General features: G+C 40.7%; 1 protein-coding gene across 1 annotated transcript in view; it reads left to right on the plus strand.

Annotated features, from left to right (window-relative positions):
* The window catches only part of LOC126236185 (ATP-binding cassette sub-family C member 4-like), a 296,035-nt gene that overhangs the window by 224,150 nt on the left and 46,077 nt on the right, over positions 1-25,808 (plus strand). The window contains exons 16-19 of the mRNA XM_049945285.1: positions 19,465-19,615; positions 19,840-19,946; positions 20,625-20,748; positions 22,953-23,126. Coding sequence (XP_049801242.1) covers positions 19,465-19,615; positions 19,840-19,946; positions 20,625-20,748; positions 22,953-23,126 — 556 coding nt within the window. The remainder of the gene's footprint in view (positions 1-19,464; positions 19,616-19,839; positions 19,947-20,624; positions 20,749-22,952; positions 23,127-25,808) is intronic.

The raw sequence follows: 25,808 nt of genomic DNA on the forward strand, positions 1-25,808 counted from the left end.
CAACATGTGAATGGGCATTATCCTGCATCAGAGTGATACCATCCGTCAACATTCCTGGGTGTTTGGACTTGATAGCACACTTCAGTTTTCGCAAACTGTCGACAAAGCGAAATGTGTTAACTGTGGCGCCGTGTTCCAGAAAAATCAATAAACAGCGGGTCCTTGCAGTCAAAGAAAAAGATCATCATGACATTTCCCGGAGCTGGTGTGCACAGCTTTGATAGATTTTTTTCGGTGGGGGTGAATCCATGTGCTTACATTGCTGGCTGTGACGCTCGCTCTCTGGCTCAAAATGATGACACCATGTTTCATTTCCCACGACAATACGGGACGGGAAGCGATATTCTTCATAATGATACAGTTCCATGTGATGCAGTGATGTCGACATTCTGTTCTACTTCTGATCTTACGTCAGGCTGAGAGGAATCCATTGCACAGGAATCCACTGCACACAGATTTTCCGCAACTTGAGATCTTCTGTCAAGATGGCGAGAGCGGTACCGTCTCTGATGTCCAAAATGAGCCGATTGCCTTCCACCGACCGCCATCGGTCATTTCTGACGGTAGCATCTATTGCACCAATGATAGAATGGGTAATGACACGATGAGCTCGTCCTGACTGTCTACTGTCAGTGACATCCGACCTCATCGAAATTGCTTATTCCACGTAAACACACACGCACGTGTCAGATGGTGGTCGCCATACACAGCAGACATTGGGGTATGAATTTCACTTCCTTACACATCTTCCTGGTAGAAGCGGGCCTCGGGGAAGATCAGTTTGGATTCCGTAGAAATGTTGGAACACGTGAGGCAATACTAACCATACGACTTATCTTAGAAGAAAGATTAAGAAAAGGCAAACCTACGTTTCTAGCATTTGTAGACTTAGAGAAAGCTTTTGACAACGTTAACTGGAATACTCTCTTTCAAATTCTGAAGGTGGCAGGGGTAAAATACAGGGAGCGAAAGGCTATTTACAATTTGTACAGAAACAAGATGGCAGTTATAAGAGTCGAGGGGCATGAAAGGGAAGCAGTGGTTGGGAAAGGAGTGAGACAGGGTTGTAGCCTCTCCCCGATGTTATTCAATCTGTATATTGAGCAAGCAGTAAAGGAAACAAAAGAAAAATTCGGAGTAGGTATTAAAATTCATGGAGAAGAAGTAAAAACTTTGAGGTTCGCCGATGACATTGTAATTCTCTCAGAGACAGCAAAAGACTTGGAAGAGCAGTTGAACGGAATGGACAGCGTCTTGAAAGGAGGATATAAGATGAACATCAACAAAAGCAAAACGAGGATAATGGAATGTAGTCAAATTAAATCGGGTGATGCTGAGGGGATTAGATTAGGAAATGAGACACTTAAAGTAGTAAAGGAGTTTTGCTATTTAGGGAGCAAAATAACTGATGATGGTCGAAGTAGAGAGGGTATAAAATGTAGACTGGCAATGGCAAGAAAATCGTTTCTGAAGAAGAGAAATTTGTTAACATCGAGTATAGATTTAAGTGTCAGGAAGTCGTTTCTCAAAGTATTTGTATGGAGTGTAGCCATGTATGGATGTGAAACATGGACGATAACCAGTTTGGACAAGAAGAGAATAGAAGCTTTTGAAATGTGGTGCTACGGAAGAATGCTGAAGATTAGATGGGTAGATCATGTAACTAATGAGGAGGTATTGAATAGGATTGGGGAGAAGAGACGTTTGTGGCACAACTTGACTAGAAGAAGGGATCGGTTGGTAGGTCATGTTTTGAGGCATCAAGGGATCACAAATTTAGCATTGGAGGGCAGCGTGGAGGGTAAAAATCGTAGAGGGAGACCAAGAGATCAATACACTAAGCAGATTCAGAAGGATGTAGGTAGCAGTAGGTACTGGGAGATGAAGAAGCTTGCACAGGATAGAGTAGCTTGGAGAGCTGCATCAAACCAGTCTCAGGACTGAAGACCACAACAACAACAACACATCTTCCACACTCAAAAACCGCACTACACATCGCTGTTCCTCTTTCCCAGCCTCCATGGTGAAGTCAGGACGCACATACGATTCGCCGATCTCACGTGGAGCACAGCAGACAAATGGCACACCGGCGGACGTTCGCGCTGTTCTTTCCTAATTCCCAAAAGAGGCCATTTCCATACACACCCACCTGAGTTACCAAGGTCAGCGCCATGCTCGTTGTATAGCCCGTCTCGTTTTCATTTGACTAGTCTTTATACTATTAACACTGACCTCAATAATAATAATCATAGCTACTAGGAAAGTGCGCTTTGAGAAAACAGTTCAGGAATTTCGGGACAAAAGACAAGAATTATAAAAGTTGTCCCACCAGCGAGACTGAAACTGGTCCCTCAGGGGATGTACACGTTTTAGAAGTCAGCATATGTTTCTACCTAGCCCAGAGATGATGACTTGTCCTCCATCCCTACACTATAAGGTCTTAACCGCGACTGATGGATAAAATGCTGTTCTTAGTGACAAATTTCTTTACGTGCAATTATGCGAAAAGTATCGATCACAAAGTTTCACTTAAGAACACAGAGGCACTGATTGCATTAATTTTGTTGTCTTTTGAACAGTTTAATTGGTACCTGAAATACAAAACTTACCAGTAATCTAACAGTGGCGTGTGATAAGGAAGTGCTGCTGGAACAATTCAGATATTCGTTTAACATTTCTTGCTAGGTCGCCGCTGGGATACATCCCATAATAAGAACCTCTGGAAACAAAGTTACATTTATTATCTCGATGCTCATTAAATAACTGTTGGATACAATAAAACACAGTAGAATAAATCATCATGAGTAGTGCAGCAGGTGCTCTCCACCTGACTTATTAATATAACCAATCACTTTAGCTATTAATAAATTAAGACTCTCAGTGAAATAACAGGTCATCGTTCAAACCCACCAGCACTGAATGCCCAAATGATAGTCAGAGTCTATACTGTAAATTTTCGTTCTTACTCTGAAACACATTCTTCTTTTTTCAGATCAGCTAGTCTAGTGGTTGTTACCATCGATCTATGTTGTCCTTCTGTGTCTCCCAAGCAAGCTAGTACAAACTGGATAATCAAAAAGTTTCATTTCCTCTACTAAACTATCTTTCCAACAAAATATTACTGTTTCAGCGAAAATATCACCAACATCAGCGTATTTCTTTATTGTAAAATATGCAAAATTAACATCGTGTGCACTGGTTGGTTCTAGATATTGTACAGGGTTATTATAAATGATGGACCCAGTTTCAAAACTTCATATTTATTCAAGTAAAAATCGAAAATGAACAATCTTTATACCAATGAAAAGGGGAAGTTTCAAAGTTTTTTTTTTCATATTGTGTGATATCAATTTAATAATTGTAATAACTGGTAATTAATTAGTTGTAATAATTATTTAATAATTAGAAATGTGATAAATGTTATAAGTGTTCAATGTGGCCATCATTGGCTGCACGGCAAACATCGACACGTTAGCTAAATTCGTCCCACACATGCAAAAGCATATCTGCTGTTACTGAATGCATGGCAGCAATGATCAGGTTCTGTACATTGTTCAGACTGGTTGGTAGAGGCAGCTTCCTTCACATAATCCCGTAAGAAATAGTCACAGGGTGTGAGATCGGGAGATCTCGGTGGCCAGATGTGCACAGCCGGATCCTCAAGTCCCCTGCAACCGATCCAGTGCTGAGGAAGGAAGTCATTCAAAAAACCTCGTACATCACAGTACCAGTAGGGTGTAACTCGATCCTGTTGGAAAATGAAGTCCAGGGAATCTTCCATAACTTGAGGGAACATCCATTGTTCCAACATGTCCAGGTACATGATTCCCATTATACACTCCTGGAAATGGAAAAAAGAACACATTGACACCGGTGTGTCAGACCCACCATACTTGCTCCGGACACTGCGAGAGGGCTGTACAAGCAATGATCACACGCACGGCACAGCGGACACACCAGGACCCGCGGTGTTGGCCGTCGAATGGCGCTAGCTGCGCAGCATTTGTGCACCGCCGCCGTCAGTGTCAGCCAGTTTGCCGTGGCATACGGAGCTCCATCGCAGTCTTTAACACTGGTAGCATGCCGCGACAGCGTGGACGTGAACCGTATGTGCAGTTGACGGACTTTGAGCGAGGGCGTATAGTGGGCATGCGGGAGGCCGGGTGGACGTACCGCCGAATTGCTCAACACGTGGGGCGTGAGGTCTCCACAGTACATCGATGTTGTCGCCAGTGGTCGGCGGAAGGTGCACGTGCCCGTCGACCTGGGACCGGACCGCAGCGACGCACGGATGCACGCCAAGACCGTAGGATCCTACGCAGTGCCGTAGGGGACCGCACCGCTACTTCCCAGCAAATTAGGGACACTGTTGCTCCTGGGGTATCGGCGAGGACCATTCGCAACCGTCTCCATGAAGCTGGGCTACGGTCCCGCACACCGTTAGGCCGTCTTCCGCTCACGCCCCAACATCGTGCAGCCCGCCTCCAGTGGTGTCGCGACAGGCGTGAATGGAGGGACGAATGGAGACGTGTCGTCTTCAGCGATGAGAGTCGCTTCTGCCTTGGTGCCAATGATGGTCGTATGCGTGTTTGGCGCCGTGCAGGTGAGCGCCACAATCAGGACTGCATACGACCGAGGCACACAGGGCCAACACCCGGCATCATGGTGTGGGGAGCGATCTCCTACACTGGCCGTACACCACTGGTGATCGTCGAGGGGACACTGAATAGTGCACGGTACATCCAAACCGTCATCGAACCCATCGTTCTACCATTCCTAGACCGGCAAGGGAACTTGCTGTTCCAACAGGACAATGCACGTCCGCATGTATCCCGTGCCACCCAACGTGCTCTAGAAGGTGTAAGTCAACTACCCTGGCCAGCAAGATCTCCGGATCTGTCCCCCATTGAGCATGTTTGGGACTGGATGAAGCGTCGTCTCACGCGGTCTGCACGTCCAGCACGAACGCTGGTCCAACTGAGGCGCCAGGTGGAAATGGCATGGCAAGCCGTTCCACAGGACTACATCCAGCATCTCTACAATCGTCTCCATGGGGGAATAGCAGCCTGCATTGCTGCGAAAGGTGGATATACACTGTACTAGTGCCGACATTGTGCATGCTCTGTTGCCTGTGTGTATGTGCTTGTGGTTCTGTCAGTGTGATCATGTGCTGTATCTGACCCCAGGAATGTGTCAATAAAGTTTCCCCTTCCTGGGACAATGAATTCACGGTGTTCTTATTTCAATTTCCAGGAGTGTAGTTCTTCCCGCAAAGAAAAATGGTACATAAACCTTTGTAAAGGATACAGCACGGTTGACGTTGATCTTCAGTGAGTCTCTTTCATGTTGCAATCGTGAATGTGAATTTTCCAAACCCCATATGCGAACATTGTGTCTGTTGACTTTTCCACTGAGGTGAAACGTCGCTATATCGGTAAAAATTACACGCTGTAGAAATGCATCGTCCTTCATCTTTGCTAGCACATAACCACAAAATGCGAGACGCTCTATTTGTCATTGAGGTTGAGAGCCTGCACAAGTTGTAAGCGGTAGCGCTTGTAAAGCAAATGCCGTCTCCGAACATCTATACAGTTAGTTGGGGTTTTCCCAAGTTCTCGATGGCTCTACTGGTAGACTTACTGGGACTGCACACAAAACTTTCTTGAATTCGTCGGACATCATCCTCTGACACTCGCGGTCGGTCTTTGCATTTTCGTTTGCACACACTCCAAGTCTGTTTAAATTGCTTAAACCGACGGCTAGTTCTTTTGCGAGTTGGTGGTTCTAACAACCCTACCACAACAAAGGTCAAAATTTTAATAACGATTGTGGTGTTGCTCACGCTGCTAAATACTACATTTTCAGGCAACAATAGTCATATTATGTGGCAGGTGTCATTAGAGCATAGTTAATAAAGTCATTTCATGTAATAATCAAAAAACTAGGCACTCATCTTTTTGTGTTCCCCACGCTGGTCTCGTCGTAAAATCATGGCTCAATCGTTGAAAATCTAGGTGGTTATGATTCCAAGCTCGGATGCAAAGAGGCCTAGGTTTTATTCTGCTATATTCAAAAGTTTTGTAGATGCGCTTCTCAAACCATTCTTGGAGATTAAACCTTTCAAAGTTAGCACAATGGCGATGTAAAAAAAATAATCAGCACTCCGAATTTAAGTTACACTTCCTTTTAACTGCTTTTATTTCAATATCACGTGAGACACAAACATCACTTCACAATACAAAACATACTTGAAAACATCTTTCTCACAGTCACTGTTAAAGTTCACATTTTATAAGCGGACTACAATACGCGTCTTTCCAACATGACGTCCAAGACTTGACTTTCTCAAGGTCCGACTCTCTAACAACTTAACAACTAACTAACTATCGCTTACGCGCCCAAAAATCAGAGTTACAAGTACGTCAAAGATCATAGTGAGAAAAGAAAGAATACACATAAGAATAATATCATTGCAATATAAACATATCGATGTATCACAAATGAAATCAAATCTGAATGTTGTCTCAGAAATATGTTAAATAGTTAGAAATACAGTAGAATATTACTGGTATCGAGAGGTTCAGGTGAGGTACCATAATGGTTACGTAATTCAGATACCATTACATGGTTGAATAACGAATTTGTTACGAAATGCCCGTTGCACTGCAATTTGTGACTCGCTTTTCGTGAACTCAAGAACGCAGAAAACCTTGAGCTCCACAGTTGCCATCTCACTCACAACTGACGATGAAACAGAATGACGGCCCTATTCCCGCGCGAACTCTACCGGCCGTTTCTGAAACCATCACCGCCCGCCAAAAACTTTGTAACTTCCTCTTTTCATTGGTATAAAGCTTGTTCATTTTGGATTTGTACTTGAATACATACGAATTTTTGAAAATGGGTCCATCAAATAGAATAACCCTGTATTCTGTGAATAGTTTTAACATACCTTTTTACTTTTGAGTCACTGCTTTGTTTCTATGTTTGTGCCATTTTTACGGCATATTTTCTATGTTTGTTGCTGTTTTTTTCGGCGTACAGCATGTCATTCGCAACGGTATGAGCGGCTGTTACTAACTAATATGGAAATGCTATTAACAAATATGAAAATGTTATACTATTGGCAATTACGGTACTGTTGTAGATACAGTTTCGGTGGGCACTAGGTTGAAACGTAATCTGTAATCTACTAACGTTCATTGGTTGGCTAGTTGTTACTTTAAACACGTAAAAAAAAACTAACTTAACACCATGGCAGTATTTCAGAGCATTATATCGCATGGGAAGAGTTAACAAAAAGACTTGAAGAAGATGTGAAGAGCAATAAGAAAATGTTCTATAAAATGATGAAAAATAAAAGGAAGGCTTCTGAAGTACCAGTAAAGATGGAAACAGAGGACGGTACCATTATTGAAGATCCAGAGAATATAAAAAATCTCTGGAAAGAACATTTTAAGAATCTGTTAAACACTGAGGAGCAGGTACATGAGGAAACAACAAATAATAGAGAAATTGAGAGAAGTTGGGAAGCAGAATTAGGACAAATTACACGGGAAGAAATGGAAAAAGCTGTGAAGAAGATGAATGGGGGGAAAGCCCCAGGACCTGATGAAGTATCAGTGGACATTATAAGAGCAGCAGGTCCAGCGGGAATGCAGTGGCTGTATAGAGTACTATCAAACGTGTGGAGAAATAGTACAATACCTGACGACTGGAGGAGACATTGTTCCCATCTTCAAGAAAGGCAGTAAAAGACTTTGTAAAAACTACAGAGGAATAACCCTTATGAGTCATACAGACAAGATTTTTGAAAGAATTTTACTAAATCGATTAAGTTAAAAGATAGAAAAGGAGCTGAGTGAAGAACAGCATGGGTTTAGGAAAGGAAGAAGCACGATCGACCTGATATTTTCTATCTGTCAACTGATGGAAGAAAGTTGGGAGTATAACAAAAGGGTGATAATGGTTTTTATAGACATAGAAAAGGCATATGATTCAGTTGACAGGGAAAGACTCTGGGAAGAAATGAAGAAGATAGATATAGAAGATGGATACATTAATGTTATAAAGACAATGTACAGAGGACACAATTGTAGAATTAGAACACCATTGGGGAACTCTGAATACTTCGAAATAAGACAAGGACTTAAGCAAGGAAGTATTCTATCTCCTGCACTTTTTAATGGTGTGGTGGAGGGAATGAATAGGGCAGTTAAAGATATAGTACAAGAAAAAGACAAAAAGATGATTTTTACAGATGATATGGTAATATGGGGTGATAAAGAGGTAGATGTACAGTTACAGCTTGATGCGTGGAAGGAAATAATGAAAAGGTATGGATTAAAAATAAATAAAGGTAAGAATGAAGTAATGGTATTTGGAAGATAGAAAGGGATCAACGGAAATATTACCTTGAATGGAGAACCCCTCAAAGTGGTAGAAAGTTTCACTTATTTAGGGAGTGAAATATGGCTCTGAGCACTATGGGACTCAACATCTTAGGTCATAAGTCCCCTAGAACTTAGAACTACTTAAACCTAACTAACCTAAGGACATCACACACACCCATGCCCGAGGCAGGATTCGAACCTGCGACCGTAGCAGTCCCGCGGTTCCGGACTGCAGCGCCAGAACCGCTAGACCACCGCGGCCCGGAGTGAAATATCTAGGGATGGAAGAATAACTAACTAAATTAATAAGAGGTTACAGAAGGGAGGCAATTTCTACCAAACAATAAAACACCTGATTTGGAATAATGAAGTTTCAGAAAGAGCAAAACTCCTTATGTATAAGAATTATTACATCCTTATTGTCACCTATGGTGGAGAAACATGGACAATGACAGAAAGGGACTGGAGCAGACTGCAAGCAGGGGAAATGAAATTTCCCAAAGCAGTTAAGGGAAAAAAAGGAATGGACAGAGTAAGGAATGTAGAGATTAGAAAGGACCTTAAACAAGAAAGTATGAGAGAAGAAATTGAAAGAAAGAGATTAAGATGGTATGGGCATGTTAAGAGGATGCATGGGCAGAGACTCCCCAAAATTATGGAAGAACTAAAGATGGATGGGAAAAGACTTAGAGGGCGCCCAAGAACACGGTGGAAAATGGGACTGAGAATATCTGTAGAAAGGAGAGGTGTGACCTGGCAGCAAGTGGAGGAAGAAAAGTGGTGGGAGGACTGTGCCAAATGGAGAGGACTCATCTGCATCCAGAGCCGACAGTATCTGGAGCGGGATTCGGATATAGATAGATATATCGCGTATCGCGAGAGGGTTTAGAACGCCGTACCTGGAGCTCTGACGACTTCTGATCCTTACTTAGGTCTCGGTCTCGGTGTGTGGTGGGAGAGTGATCACATGTTGGTGTGTGTGTGTGTGTGTGTGAGAGAGAGAGAGAGAGAGAGAGAGAGAGAGAGAGAGAGAGAGTTATTTCTGTTCCTGTTCTGTCTCGTATGTCAGTTCTCTTAAAGCAGTAGAGACTGTTTTGCTGCAAAGTGTTATGTTTCCATTTATTACGTTTTTGCCTTCCACTATAGTCTTTTGCTTGTAATAATTATTAACTCTATTGTTAGTTTACGGTGTAAACTGTTGCTGAGTTCTAGGCGCTTCAGTCTGGAACCGCGTGACCGCTACGGTCGCAGGTTCGAATCCTGCCTCGGGCATGGATGTGTGTGATGTCCTTAGGTTAGTTAGGTTTAAGTAGTTCTAAGTTCTAGGGGACTGATGACCTCAGATGTTAAGTCCCATACTGCTCAGAGCCATTTGAACCATTTTTTGTTGCTGAGTTCACGATGTTTAGATCAATTTCGGTATTTGTGTGGGGTGGCGATTTTTATATTTATCATGTGTTCTGCGAAAGTGGAATATGTGCTGTCACTTTCCAGTCTTTACTGTACTGTGTTGTTCATCCTGAATACTATGAGAATCCCTTGCTTCTTCGGTATATGTGCGGATATGTTCTATTTTGTTAATGTGTACCAGTATTTCCTTTTTCTTACGTCATGAGGTCTGATGTGTTGTCTGTGTGTTCTGCCTCTGCGTTTTCAAACAATTTGGTTGTGCGCTTGAGTTGGTGGCCACTGTCATTATCTTTCATTTTTATCTAGTTGCAGAACTTGTTTCTGGTATGTGTTTTATATTCATTTTCAACAGAAATTTATTTGACTATATTTAGTTCATGTGTGTAGCTTATAGGTTTAAGAAGTGCTCTGATTATTCTGTGGGGCATGTGTATGAAACTGGCACATTTATGGGCTGTCAGGTGGTTGTATGAGCCACGGATAACAGTGGTTGTCGATGTAGGTTTGCTGTAGATGGAAAATCCGCGTTGCCTGTCGTTTAAAGTAATTAGAAAGAACAAACGATCTGTAAATACAAATATAAAAACATCTCATGAGAAAACCATAAGCAGTATAGAAAGAACACTGAAACACCATAACGCATTCATCACTTAGGTGAACAAAGGGAACGTAATGATCTTAATAACAGAGACAGAATACACTGAGAGAACAGAAAACTTCTTGGCAGGAAATAATATAACTTAGCTCACCAGTGACCAACACAAAGATACCAAAGGAACCTGAAGAAACTCTTAAAAAGCATCACACGCACACTACAAATCCAGACAAAAGAATGACACAAAAGAATCCTAAAGCTCCACTTTTGACAAGCTTTCCAAAGATCTACAAACTTAATATTCCAGTTAGACCACTAGTTAAATTCAGACAAACTTGGCCGGCCGCGGTGGTCTAGCGGTTCTAGGCGCTCAGTCAGGAACCGCGCGACTGCTACGGTCGCAGGTTCGAATCCTGCCTCGGACATGGATGTGTGTGATGTCCTTAGGTTAGTTAGATTTAAGTAGTTCTAAGTTCTAGGGGACTTATGACCACAGATGTTGAGTCCCATAGTGCTCAGAGCCATTTGAACCATTTAGACAAACTTGATCTTACTTACTAGGGAGACACATGCACACATTTCTACAGGATACATAGACAAACACAAACAAAAAGAAGACTATAAAATATATGAGTCATAATACTGAAAATTAAGAACATTAAGACCTTCTCGACAACAGCACTGGTATCATTTGACACTATATTCATATATACACAGGACAACATCTGAAAGGCAAGAAACTGACCGACCTACAAATAACGAAATCTCATTTATCCTAAGGCTAATCACGCTAGAAAATTATTTTACTTTCAACAACAACTTCTATTTCCATCATCAGAAAGATAACGTAATATTCAACAACATTGTGAAAAAATAATAAACTGCTACTGATGAAACACTAAGTAGGATACAGGAGCTACATAGCAACATCGATATAGTATACCACAAGTGCACTTCACAATGGAAACTGAAGACAACAAGAAATTACATTTCCTGGACCTTACAATTACAAGAAACAATCACCAACATGAACTTTCCATTTACAGAAAATATACTGTTATCCATAGCTCATACAATCGCCTGACAGCTCACATATATACCAGTTTCACACACATGTTCCATAGCATAAACAGAACACTTCTGAAAGCTAATAATTACACATACGAACTAAATATAATCAAACAAATTGCTGTTGGAAATGAATACAAAACAGACACCATAATCAAGCTCAACAACAAGATAAAAATGAAAGATAATGATAGTGGCCACCAATTCAAGTGCACAGCCAAAGGGGCAAAAAACTCTTGAGTCAGAACACCCAGACATCACAGCAGATCATGTCACATCAGAAAACAACGCCCTGCTGTACAATAGTAGAATAATACACAGAACTAGAAATATATTGAAGAAGAAAGGGATCCCAATAGCATTCAGAACAAACGACACAGTACAACAAAGACTAAGATAATGCAAAAGAATTCCAGATAAATTCACCAATGCAGGTATATACCAACTCACATGCCACGCCTGTCAGTCGCAATACATACGACAAACAGGTAGAAACTTCTGAAGCAGGTACACAGGGTACATGAGAGCTCTGAAGAGTGACAGCAGACAGCCCACTTTCACAGAACACTTAATAGATAAGAACTACAACCACACAAATATCGAAACTGAATTACACAACCTGACACCCAACAGTTTACACGGTAAACTAACAATGTAAGGTAATTATTACATAGAAATGGTTGCAGCCGAAGGCAAAAACGTAATATTTGGAAACACAACGCTTCACAACCACACACTGTTTACTGCTTCTAATTAGGAACTCACACACACACACACACACACACACACACACACACACACACACACACACCTATCATAGACCTTAGATCAGAAGTAGTCACGCTACAGTACAGCGTTCAAAACTTTCTCGCGCCCACATAAGTGGGCAGCAAGATGGCGTAATTTTTTGAAATACTGCCAAGATAACAGATTGTGTTTTCCTGTGTGGAGCAACAGTAAACCGACGAACGAAGGTGAGCACTTGACATATTACGTCACAATCTAGTGCCGACCAAAACAGTATCCACAACAATACTGCAGTTCCCAATAGTTTTTATATTCGTTAGTAACATTTTCATATTTGTTAATAGCGGCCGCTGATACCGTGGTAGATGATACGTTGGGTGTCGAAACAATGGCAATGAACATAGAAAATATGCCGAAAAATGACAACAAACATAGAAACTAGGCAGTGACTTAAAAGTAAAAGGGTACCGTAAAACTTTTCATACAGTACTGTGTCTGGAACCAAAAAATACACAAGCACTTTCTTCATAATGTTTTGTAACGATGCTAGTTTTGCATGTCTTAGAATAAAGAAACCCACTGATAGCAGCAATATTTTCGCTGTAACTAGTTTGGGGAAGAAATCTTTAAAAAAGTGTTGAATCAAGGCGGAGCAGCCCCGGATCCACGATATTTCCGAAAGTTATTTCGTCGTAATAAAGTGTGCCAAAGTGCAAGGCCACGTGTCTTCACACAGCACTCTTCTATCGTACGTCACTGTATTTCGCTCTGTGGAATTCAGACGTGTATATTTTGTAATGGAAGCTATCAAATCTGTATTCAGAACAGTGGAAATTAAAATGCCTAGTGGTGCCTCTCCTGATCTCAGTCGGCCGATTTGACGTCCTACCTCCCTTAAAAAAATAAAAAAAGTAAAAAAATTGCACTCTTTACTGAATATTAGCTAATAACTTTCTCTTTTGTGTGACAAAAAATTAAATACAGGAAACATAAAACCAGAAAAGACAAGAGACAAGGAAGGCAGTGCACATTTATTCAATCCTTAGATCCTAGTATTTTTTTGTCCTAATTTTGCTAAGCTTTACATAGCCTGCTATCCTTTGTGCAAAAGAATCTATTACCTCATCAAAGTTCGTCAAATGCTTTACTGCATGAAAAATCAAAAAGTCATTGTCTAACACTGAAAAAGTTGGTACGTACTCAGAGAGCGCACAGGATAAGGTTATGATTATGGATGGGGGCGTAAACAGTTACTGTGAGTTGCGCAATCAAACACACAACTTTATTTTTCTAAGGACCACTCATTTACACATTGCTTTAAAAGATCACAGTTAAAGAATACGGCTGAAGGCCTAGTTAAAGAACTCGAGATGCTTTCTGGGCTGAAGGGCCAAAACCACATCAAAAACAAGAATGGCTGAAGGCCTGGCTTAGAAATCACAAGCAATTAAAAATAATAAGATAAAAATTTTTTCCTTAAAAAACATGCAACTGAAAACAATTAGCGGCTGAAGGCCTACACTACACTTCTGAAGGACAACTATAATTAAAACAATTTTTCCAACCAAGAAATTTCTTTTTAAACTTACAACAGAACAGCTGAAAGTCTAATTAAGAAATATTAACGTATTGCACGGCTGAAGGCCACCAACAAATTTGAAACAGCGGCTGAAGACCTGAACAAGTCAGACAAACAATTCACAATAAACCCTTTCCTTCTTATGAAAAATTTTCCTTCAAAGAATACATACGGCCGAAGGCCTTATTAAAAGGGAGTTCACATAAATCCTCGGCTGAAGGCCACGCATGACACATCGAACAACTAACGGGTTAGGGCCTGGATTACAAACAATTTCAGATAAATCAAATTTTAAGGAATTTTTTAAAAATAAAATCAATCTTCAAAATTTTAATTTAACACGGCTGAAGGCCTTTATGTAAAATTTAAAAAGAATTTAATTAATACACAGCTGAAGGCCTCGCACAATGCTTGAAACTAAAATGAAAATCACAATCTACAACAACAAAACAAGTGATGCTCAGAAGTCTTCCAAGGGTCGGCCTGAGAAGGTAGCTCAAATGTAAGTTGAGGTGATACAGGCAGCCAAGAGTTGAAGTTAAATAATTGGATGGCAATCCAAACTAGGGACGGCCCAAAGACCAACCAACAATTTAACCAATTCCCTTCCGTCTGACCAACGGCACAACGATGGAAAATATCGGCCGAGGACGAGGATACGAAGAGCACTACGTCTTCAGAAATTGTCGTCTAAAAACAGCCAAGGGAACAATAACCACTCTAAGCAAAATATGAACCAAACGACTTAAAAGGCTGTCGTTCTACGTGCCATGGTTGACAGCATCAACACAAGGAAAGGCACACTGCTGGAAAAGAACGCTAACATCCAGGGCAGGTAACTGGGGCGTTAACGGCCACAGGGCAGAAAATACCGCCGGTGTACTTCACTGGTAAGTAACAGTCAATGTAATAATTAATCACAATAGCCGGCCGGGGTGGCCGAGCGGTTCTAGGCACTACAGTCTGGAACCGCGCGACCGCTACGGTCGCAGGTTCGAATCCTGCCTCGAGCATGGATGTGTGTGATGTCCTTAGGTTAGTTAGGTTTAAGTAGTTCTAAGTTCTAGGGGACTGATGACCTCAGATGTTAAGTCCCATAGTGCTCAGAGCCACTTGCATACCACATAATCACAATATAGGAAGACGGCTGCAGGATTTCGCCAACTCTAACACATCATACGTTCCTGCTAGCCCGAATGGCACAGGGAGCAACGACCTGCAAATGAACGAAGAGATGTCACAGTAGATGAGGTTTCATAACAGGTTAATAGGTCACTCAACTTCAGCATCAAGGTTCAGTGGGCAACTAACTTTCTCGCTATCACTGCTAGCACCTCACGATTTGACAATGCATGCATGCCGCCAGCGGTCCCGGCCTGGCCTTGCGCTGACGAGAGTTCCTTGCTGCTCTGTCCCAACCAACTGGCTACATGCGGCATGCAGACAGCATTAAAATAGCTGCTCAGTCAAAACCATTCAAGCTACACACGTTTCTATGAAAACACTTCCAGAAACAACTCGAACAATACTAAAACCAGTGACTGTGGAACAACAAGGACGAATCACAAGTCGACACACGCGGAGAACCCAGAAGTGGTCAGCAGGGGTCAGGCGAGTCATGGCTGTCCGGACCTCACTGCTCCTCCGTCCCAAATCAACTCCCTACACACGATGACCAGGAAATACTAGCGGTCCCTCCAAAGACAGTACGACAGTGCTCTTATCGATAAGCGCTGCTGCTGCCACTCACGGGCAGGCAAGCCAGCAACTTAATGACGCCAGTAAACCGAATAACAAACGAGACAGCAGTACCGCCAAGACAAGATGTCAAGCAACAAAGGCACGAACATGAGACGCGCACGGCTCAACGAATAGTACCCAAGGGTGGTGTGGTTCTTCATTTGATTACGTCTATTTTGTCACTGTCTGCTAGATAAAACGAAATTGGCCTTTCTAATAGTGCAAAAATTGTAACACTCGCCAAATAAGCGACTGTTTGGTTATTTTTTATCTACCTCATTTACATACAATAAGTAACACGACAGAATATAATTCACAAAGTACCAATATCAAATGCGTATTAGGTGTACTATAAGAAAAAAGTTCTGTGTTAGGAAATAGTTTCACATTTCATTCATACCCTCCAGTTTCGCAAGCATGAAAGCGAAAAGTAATACGAAATTTTTATATAAATTTGGAATCCTCATATTCTTCCATATAATTTGTATGATGTCCCTGTTTCTTCTCTTTCCTCGTTCTAACAAAAAATCATGTCATCACTAATTCTGTAACTATTCCTGCCATTGTTAAAACTTACTCCAGCAGTCTGGTCCCTTCAATCTCACAAACCAACCAACCAAAACTTACTCTTCTGTTAACTTCATTAATCCTGCCAGTTATCCCATGTTATTATATTTTGGTTAAACGCGTTTGCCGCGCTATTCCGAGAATAGAACCTAAAGCGGCTGCTAACCGGGGAATGTACAGCTGGTAGTTTAAAGATCTGGCAAAAATTTTCCGTCAAAATTTCATTTCCTTGGATACCCCGAGAAGATTAATATGTAATCTTTCTTACATGTTATTCCTGTTAGTCGTTTGTTTCACTCAGGTTGCCTGACTCTACGGATTTCGCTTATAATTTTAACAACCCTGATCATTCACACACCCAATCAACCATATAAACGAACAGCGATTGGCATTCACACCGTTCGGGTTTACTCGGCTTAGCTCGTATAGCCCCATTCCCTTTTCTCTGCGGGAAAGATTTTAATTTCTAGATTACCCTGGTAGAGACATCACGTACATTATACGCGTAGTCAAAAATCAACTTATGATTCGTTCAGAAATCAACTTAGAATGTGTTCAAAATGTTCAAAAACCAATAATCGATAGACCAACGTGACCTGGATGGTAACGTGGTGTTTTTCTTCAAGATTACGAATTTGGTGCCCTCTGAAATTGCCGCCTGGAGCAGATATCCCGGTTAACACACAGACATCTGTGGGTCTGTGAATTACCGCTTGTTCAGATGCTTATTACCAGTAAATGGGTTAAATTTAAATTACCGAGCAAAAGCTACGTTTGCTACTTGTATTTGCACATACGACGGACTGATTCGCTAACTGCAGTGCTAAATAACTCGGAAATTCCGGAACCAACCAAATTTTTTTCTAACTTATTTTTTCAGCAGAACCTCACCTGCAACACCCTTAGAGTCTATTCAGACTGTTTCCGCGATGATGTCAAAAGTTTTCAGGGATGATGGAGAAGGGTAAATATATTAATTTGACGTATGAGCCCTGTTCAGAAAACGACCTGGTAGAAAGTTATAAGCTGAAACCGTTTTGATACCTCTGACAGCGGACTGTTTCTACTGCAAGCTCTTTGCCTTCCCTATTTTAGGAGGTGGTAGTTGCCCCAAAAAAATGTCATGTAAATATGGGTTCTAAAATGCATACCTTAAGAGCTGGGTACTGTTCAGTAGATGAGATGTGTTTCATCTATTTTTCTTCGTTTAGTCCAATTTATCTCCTCCAAAATACGGAATGCAAAGCACTTGGTGTAGAAGAGGTCCACTGTCAGAGGTATCCGAACGGTTTTCGTTTATAACTTCCAACTTGGCGGTTTCAGGAACCAGAGTCCCTTACCTCAGACTGATTTTCCATCATCCCTGAAAGTTTGTAGCATCATCACGAATCACCCAGTAGATATCATATTTGCCGTGTACATTCCGTATATTTGTACTTGATTAAATCACTTAATACATTTTGCATAGGTAAAGAAAACCAAATGTTTCCGTTAACGGTTATAGGTGCTGTGAAGGGCAAAAACTTAACGGGAATATTCCGGAGTTCCACCTTCAGAAAATATAAGGCGGACGCAGCACTGCACCAGAAGTGGCAGGCGAAATACCGAAGAGTATGCGTAGAAAGACTTCTTAAAACAAACTTCAGAATGCTATGGAACATTTCAGACAAGGGTTGTTTCGATCACTGAAAGGTTCTTGTAAATCGCTTGTTGCTAGCACGATGGCATCCTGCGTATTGCTGCACTACTGAAACGGGTCGGAGGGTTGGCGAGGAGAATTGCATCTACTACTGAAACAAGTAAGGCAGGACCTCGTGGAAAGAAATACTCTGATCAAGGAATTCCAGGAAACTCTGCAAACCTTAATTCAGCACGGGCTTGCCCCAACTCCTACCAAACAGTTCGTTCGCTCGATAGGTCGTTACACAACCACGCCCTGTCTGCAGATCTGTTTTCTGTCACCCAATTACGATTTTCAAAACTTGTTATTTCTTTTGGCTTAAACAATTTATCTTGTTGTGTCTAGACAAGACAGCCTAGACACAATGAGAGGAAGCCGAAAGGCACGCGCTTAAACTCACGCAGGCTGGCGTGAGGTCTGAAACAGGATACGTAATGAATGCTATAAAGAAAAGTACGTAGCTTCTGGAATACTTAACTTTAATCCATAATTGTAGAACATTGGTCTGACTGTACAGGCTTTATAATATAACCAGCAAAAGATAAATGGCGCCTTGCTAGGTCGTAGCAAATGACGTAGCTGAAGGCTATGCTAATTATCGTCTCGGCAATTGAGATCGTTATTGTCAGTGAACCATTCCTATGAACGTCGGCTGTACAACTGGGGCGAGTGCCAGGACGTCTCTCTAGACCTGCCGTGTGGTGGCGCTCGGTCTGCAATTACTGACAGTGGCGACACGCGGGTCCGACGTATACTACCGGACCGCGGCCGATTTAAAAGCTACCACCTAGCAAGTGTGGTGTCTGGCGGTGACACCACATATTTACTTTAAGGTATAAGTGATTGCATATGACAAAATGTGGAACAAAACGCCGGCCGGTGTGGCCGAGCGGTTCTAGGCGCTACAGTCTGGAACCGCGCGACTGCTACGGTACTGGGTGTTATACGTAAGCAGCTGGAAATGGCTCTGACGGCATTGGAAGTTATTCAGAACGAGTGTTCCGGGCAAACTTTCGGGAATCACGCACCAGAGATAGCAAGTTTCATGTACAATCCACACGCGTAGTTGTCTTGTTTCTTTACACGATTCAGGTAACTAGTTGCAGTCTCCAAATAAATACTTTCTGCGTGAATCTATTTCGTGCAATAAAACTGAGCGATATAACGCAATATTATGACTGTACTTAGTATTTTATTCGAGAGGAGTGGGCCTTCTATTGCCGCATGACCATCCTGACGTAAGTTGCATAAAGGGTGGCTAAACTTGGGAATGAAAGGCCAAAGTCTGCTCTATCTCATTCTCCTCATTTTGAGACAATGCTTTAACGACCTCGAGATTCTTTAAGATGTATCTACTTTCTTTCTTCCTCTCAAACATAGCAACAGAGAAAACAATGGGTATTAGAGTATTAGAAATATGTATTAGAGTATTAGAAATATGTCTTAAGCAGTTAAAAAATTAAACATTACTGGTTCGTCTCCAGGATTTCATTGCAGTCAGATAAATATATGAGAGAAAAACATGATTTACAACACAAAGACTGTTGAAAAATACAACTTTTTTGCTGGTGGTGATACTCATTTAGTATTGAGATTTAGGAAATGCTAAACCCTGTCCGATCTTAAAGGTAACCATATACTTTGCTCGTAAAAATAAGACCATTTCTGTGTTGTCTCGTTTCAGATTTACCTTGTGCTTTGTGGAATTTTGGCTATGGTTCTCGTTGTGAACTACATTCTCATTGTTCCCATGGTCATTGTCGGAGCTTTATTCGTTTACGTGGCTAGACTTTTTATGACTACTGGGAGAAATGTTAAGAGACTGGAAGGCATTCGTAAGTACAGGACCAGAATATGTTTTTCTGTTTTTCACAAGAAACAGTAGTCATTCACTGTTATTCTTAATTACCTACTGTCATGTTGCGGTGTGTTTCCTCTTTTACATTACGACGGTTAACATTTATACAAAAAAAAAGACAGCCTGTTTCTGTAGATATTTTGTGACAAAAATCATTATTTTGGGAAGGTCATTGCTAGTTAACTTTATCTTTTGTTCCAGGACGAAGTCCCGTGTTCTCTCATCTTTCCGATACACTTAACGGGTTGTCAACAATAAGAGCTTCAGGCATCCAGGATATCATCAGGAAGGAATTTGATAGTCACCAGGTATGTAACTGATTGGGTACTTATAGTCTGTACATCTTAAGCACTTCATAAAGGCAGTCTTCTATTGTCTGTATACTTGGGGACATTATCAATGGTTGTAACACTGAAAAAAAAAAAAAAAAAAAAAAAAAAAGCACAGAGTGGACTAATCATAACAACAGCCAATCGTATCAAGTGCCAAGAGGAAAGCAAAAGATAGCCTTACGAATGAGCCAAAGGGACCTGTGACTCGTTATTGCTCGTATCCTTGACTGACTGAGGTGATATCACTACATAATAGATTCTACGTAATCAACAGTAAAAGGAAACACAAGTAATTCTTTAGTAATTTTAATAACGTCGCTTTCAAAGCCAACCCTTTTCTCAAGTAAATAGTGTACGTGGTGTATCCGGGTACCAATCTTCGGTATCCGACTTCAAATAGCTTGCCGCTGTGCCGGACTCAACGGTTCGTGCTTCAGAGCACATATTTTTCTTGCATGGAAGTAATTTCTTGCGATTTCAAACGCCAAATCGGTTATATTATTGGGAAAGTGACAAAGTAGCAACTGCGCACCTGTAACGACATGTCTTTATTTTTGAGTTCTGTTTCCTCCCATAACCATCTGATCACGAAGATTACCTGACGATTTGTTGCGGGTATCGTGCACTGATTAAAACAACCATCTCTTCTCGTAGGATCGTCATACGTCGGCTTGGTTCCTGTACGTGACCAATGGATCAGCTCTCGGCATATGGCTGGACTTCCTGAGCAGCATTTTTGTTGCTATCGTCACGTACAGTTTCCTCGTTCTGTCAGCAGGTGAGAGCTCTTCGCAAAATGTTCTGTAGCATATGTCGATTTAGACTTCCTTAAATTTAAGCTGTTCACACCGTATACTATTTCAAAAGTCACAATACAGGATTACTCATAACTACCTCCAGGGTTTCAGAAGAGTACCACATGCAAACTAAAGGATATACAGAAAAGAAACACATTTCAATGGATGGAGCACCTTTCAGGATTTTAAGTCATGTTACAAGTACTCAATACGGGCACCTTTTGTGAGACAGTGGATGTCAACAAGTGCGCGCAGTTCATTGAAGTCTCTGCTGCCGTTACGACAGCAGCACGCTATATAAATCTATTCACTGGGTAACATATCTGCAGGCGCTTACAAATTCGATGTGACAATACGGAGCTTAAGGTTTGTCTACATATTGTGACACGCCTGCCTCCTGGTCGTGTGTTCTGCAACTACGTCCCAGCACGTATTCCGCATCGAAATTTGGGAGGATGCTCTAACTACTGATACGTGTCATTTTTTGTATGTTTTGTAGTTTTCTCGCAAGCATATTCCGGAAACCTGGAGCTACTTCTGTTTAATCCTGTATTTAAAAACACAACAGACCACTATTGTCATTCGCGTGTACTTATAAAGTAACCCTGCATGGAGATTTTTGAGTGAAAAGTGCTAAGCTGTTGCAAATTTTTCAGATAGGAATGGTAACATGGAAATGAAATAAAATGTTACATATTTCCCTTCCTTGAAATTTATAGATGCTCACTGGTCTGAAAACAGTCGACAAGTAGTAGGAATTGTTTTGACATACCGGTAGATGCAGTTGTGCATGCGCGCGAAAGGACGTGTGTGTGTGTGTGTGTGTGTGTGTGTGTGTGAAAGGCCTCAGCTGCCAATCTCGAGGTGGCGGATTAGCAATGTAGCATCATTCAGTATTCAGCATATCATAAAACAGTTCCGTAGCGTCAGTGCGAGGAATACATCATGTTTGATTTCCCTCCAATAATGACATGCAGATGATTCGAAACACCGGTGTCACATCGCACCTTGGCAATAAAAGTGGCGCAAGTCAAATAACAGCAATTTGTAATTTATGTCACTGAAAAATAAGTGTGAAGTGCCCTATCGTGCACGAAAAATGTAATGCAATTTACTACCAACAATACTTGCTTGACATTTAAGGCAAGCATATAATGTTTCAATACAAGTTCCGTAGAATTCTGTACGTCGAGTTTTCTCAAGTATTGCGTTTTTTAGTTGTGTTGCTGTTCTTGCCGGGATGCGATATGGTTACATAATGTCTGGGCTTTCATTGCAATATGCATGCATGCATTGCCTAATTAGATACTGAGTTTTAACGCTTTTATCCTCCAACCATAAATACTGTACAACTTATTTTAGATTAGTTAGGAACGGATCCAAAAGAATTATCCAGTGTGTAAACACCGTTGTACATGGACAGCATCTGCGCAGAAGTAAGAGATGTAAAACTTTTATTTGTAAATTACCGCGAGAAAGTGTCGCTAGTTCACAGTGAAAGTGGATGCATACTCGGTGATTACAGTTGTTCTTGTTTAATATAGAGCATTAAAAAAAATTCCAGTTATAGCTTAAAAGAGCAAATAGAATATGTAGAAGACGATTTTTCACTTGCTTACAACTCAAATTTTGCAGTACTTCTCTTCTGCACCTCAGTTTTTCCTCATCATCTTTCAGTGATTATCACAGCAAGTTGTGCCACGGGAATGGCCTCTGTTTACTGTTCTCATTTCTCTGTGAACGACATAATCGGTCTTTGTTTCATATAGCTCATTCCCCTTGCTTTTACAGTTCACATAGTTTTTTTTATTACGGCTCGGTACTCACTATATTACTCCAGTGTTGCTTATCGCTTTTTTCCTCTTTATATAACATCTGAACAAGAAGAGTTCCGTACTTCCCCTAGCATGTTTCTGCTAAGTTGAGAACTCTTTTTCCTCATTGATTAGTTTGTTCATTCTCTAAATAAATTGCTTGTATTCACTGAAAATTAAATACGCGTCTTTGTTCTCATCTCACAGCTTTAGGTATATGACACACAAAAAACAGATATTTCTACAGGAATCTCTGCATAATTATCAACTAGTGTTTATAATTTCTCACTGAATGACACAGGAAATTTCAAAACCAATAGCAACCTTAAAAACTGTTTGAAGAACAAACTGGCATTGCGCAAATTTTGCAGGTTCATTTGGTGGTTCTGGTGTGGGCTTGGCTATTTCACAGTCACTTATTCTGACTGGTATGCTTCAGTATGGCATTATGCAAATGACAGAAGTTGTCAGTCAAATGACATCAGTGGAGAGGGTCCTTGAGTACACCAAGATCCCATCTGAAGCTGCTTTGGATTCTGCTCCAGGTAAATATGAAATTTAGATTTTTGTAACTTCCCTTTGAGTGTTATCAAAAAGTATGTTTTGCAAGTGATGATGCCTTTTCTATCATTACCATTCTTGCTTCAGTTCATTTACCAGTTACTATTTTTGGTATGTTTAAATAATATCTATCCTTAATGAAATGTTTTCAGTATCCACTTCTCATTATATCATGTCTAGAAACTTATACACCAATCCAGACTTTGTATTATGAACATTTGTATACGTCTAAACTACACAATTTACTGCATCAAGAAATTAAAGAACTAAAGTAGGCCTCCAGATTTGTTTTCAGAGCACATTTGTAGACAACTAATGTAAATTAATTCAGTGAACATGAGACTCAGTGCAACAGACTTGTAGCAAAAATATGAGACTAATCCTGGTAATAAAAGAATTATTAAGCTTAAAATATCTAGCAAATATTGATTGAGTTGTTACAAGAAGTGAAAATTGGACTGTTACCAAAACAATGAAACATGTTAAATTCAACTTTTTGGATTATAATGACATGAATTAATTGGAAGCTCAGAGCAGAAACCAGAAAGTACTTTCACAACTTTGGCAAAGGATTTCTTACAAACTGTAAAGATAAAACAATTATTTCACGTAAGATACGTGTTACAGGTACTGAATTATGGATCTCAAGTAGAACAAGAAGCAGAGAGACCATAAGTGAACCAAGAAAAATGTCAATGTTCAAACAATTATTTATGAATTTAGTTTAGTTCTGATTATTTTGTATTGTGTACAACATTTGCATAACATTTCATTGATTATATAGCCCAAATTCAGCACTCCCATGCCTCTTACAAGTGTTTTTATGGATACAGTTCAGCCACTTGCATAGTTATACTTAGAGATATTTGTATGTAAAATTGTTGTGATGACTATAACTTACCATTACGTGTTTCACATGCATATTTATGTGTGCTGTATGCTAGTATCACTATCAAGTAGTTTCAATTGACACTAGTAAAGAGTGATACTTTTCATAAATGCAGCAATATCTACCAGTTCAGTTGCTCATTATTACTGAATTGTAAGTTAATTATTTATATTATTGCCATCTTTATCTTTGTTTTTGTTGTTGTTTTGGGCTGTCAATGGTGTTATTTGTAGCACACACCTATCACTGTTTAAAACAGGTCACATAAGGAATGAAATCTCTTAAAGCACTCCCCAACCAAGACAAAAGTATTAAAAATGCAATTAAAACATTTATATTCAGCCTGTAAATCATGTCTATGATGTATTTATGCAGACTGAAGCGACAATGAAAATTTGTACCGAGGCCGGTAATATTCGAACCTTTCTGCTCATGAGGTAGATGCACCACCCTGGCACAGTGGCTTTGCAACTGCAAAAATTATCTAGCACACCTGCCTCCTCAACCCAAATTCCCTTTCACACTTCATCTCACTCGATATGCCCCATGAAGTCGAACAGCATTGCAGAGGCTTACTAACTGTATGGGAGTAGCATCTCAGCACTGAACAAAATGGGGGATCCTCCCTGAAACACAGGCATACAGCATTATTGTTTCATTTGATTGAAGCACCTATGCCCAAATTTCAGGCAGGGTTCCCCATTTATGTCGATGCTGATGTGCTATTCCAACACAGTTGGAGAGTCTCTGCATTTCTGTTTGGATTTAGGGGGAATGCCAAGTGGACTGAGGCATGAATGGCCATTTAGATTGAGGAAGGAGGCACGCTAGGGTAGTCTGTGTAGTTGTTCAGAGCCACTGTGTTAGGGTGGTGGTGTGGTTGACACATCTGTCCACTGAGCAGAAGACTGAGGTTTGAATCTCAATCTTGGTACAGATTGTCATTCGTTGCTTCAAATGGTTCAAATGGCTCTAAGCACTATGGGACTTAACATCTGGGGTCATCAGTCCCCTAGACTTAGAACTACTTAAACCTAAGTAACCTAAGGACATCACACACATCCATGCCTGATGTAGGATTCGAACCTGCGACTGTAGCAGCAGCGCGGTTCCGGACTGAAGCGCCTAGAACCGCTTGTCCAGCTATTCGTTGCTTCAGACTGCATATATGCATTATAGGTGTTTGAGAACTAAAAACGTCTTTGGAACCAGATCATATCTCTCCAAAACTTTCTAATAATGCGTTGAGTGGTTTAAAGCAGCTCAAAGAAAGATATGTTCTACTTGCTCAAATTTTAGGAGTAAGATGCGTGGTTTGCAGTTAAATTATAGTCAGATCGCGAGGCATTTAGAAATGTAAAGACATTGCTTTCCCTACTGATACTGACATTTCTCGTAGTGCTGTCAATTTTTATGATTTGAATGTTTTTATGATAGATATCTACCTGGAGGGTAAAAGTAAAAGCAAAAATTTAAAATACAGGCTCTCACTTATTTTTCATTTTCAGTTCTTGTTAAGTAAACAAGGTATATAAGATTGTTGATGATAAAATCTATTTTAATAAGATTTGAAATGACTAATTCCATTGTGTTTCATGATGTCACAAAAAATATTGATGTCTTGTACTTGTGCGACAACTCAAAAAAAGCACCTAAGACTGGAGTTGAAAACGGAGCACAAAAGCTCTAAACTCTGATCTTAATTATTTAGCTGGATGGATAAAAATCTACTCATCAAACAGTGGCAGAAAACACACATAAAAGAAAGTTATAATTT

Source organism: Schistocerca nitens, chromosome 2 (genome assembly GCF_023898315.1).
Source record: "Schistocerca nitens isolate TAMUIC-IGC-003100 chromosome 2, iqSchNite1.1, whole genome shotgun sequence".
NCBI lineage: Eukaryota > Metazoa > Arthropoda > Insecta > Orthoptera > Acrididae > Schistocerca > Schistocerca nitens.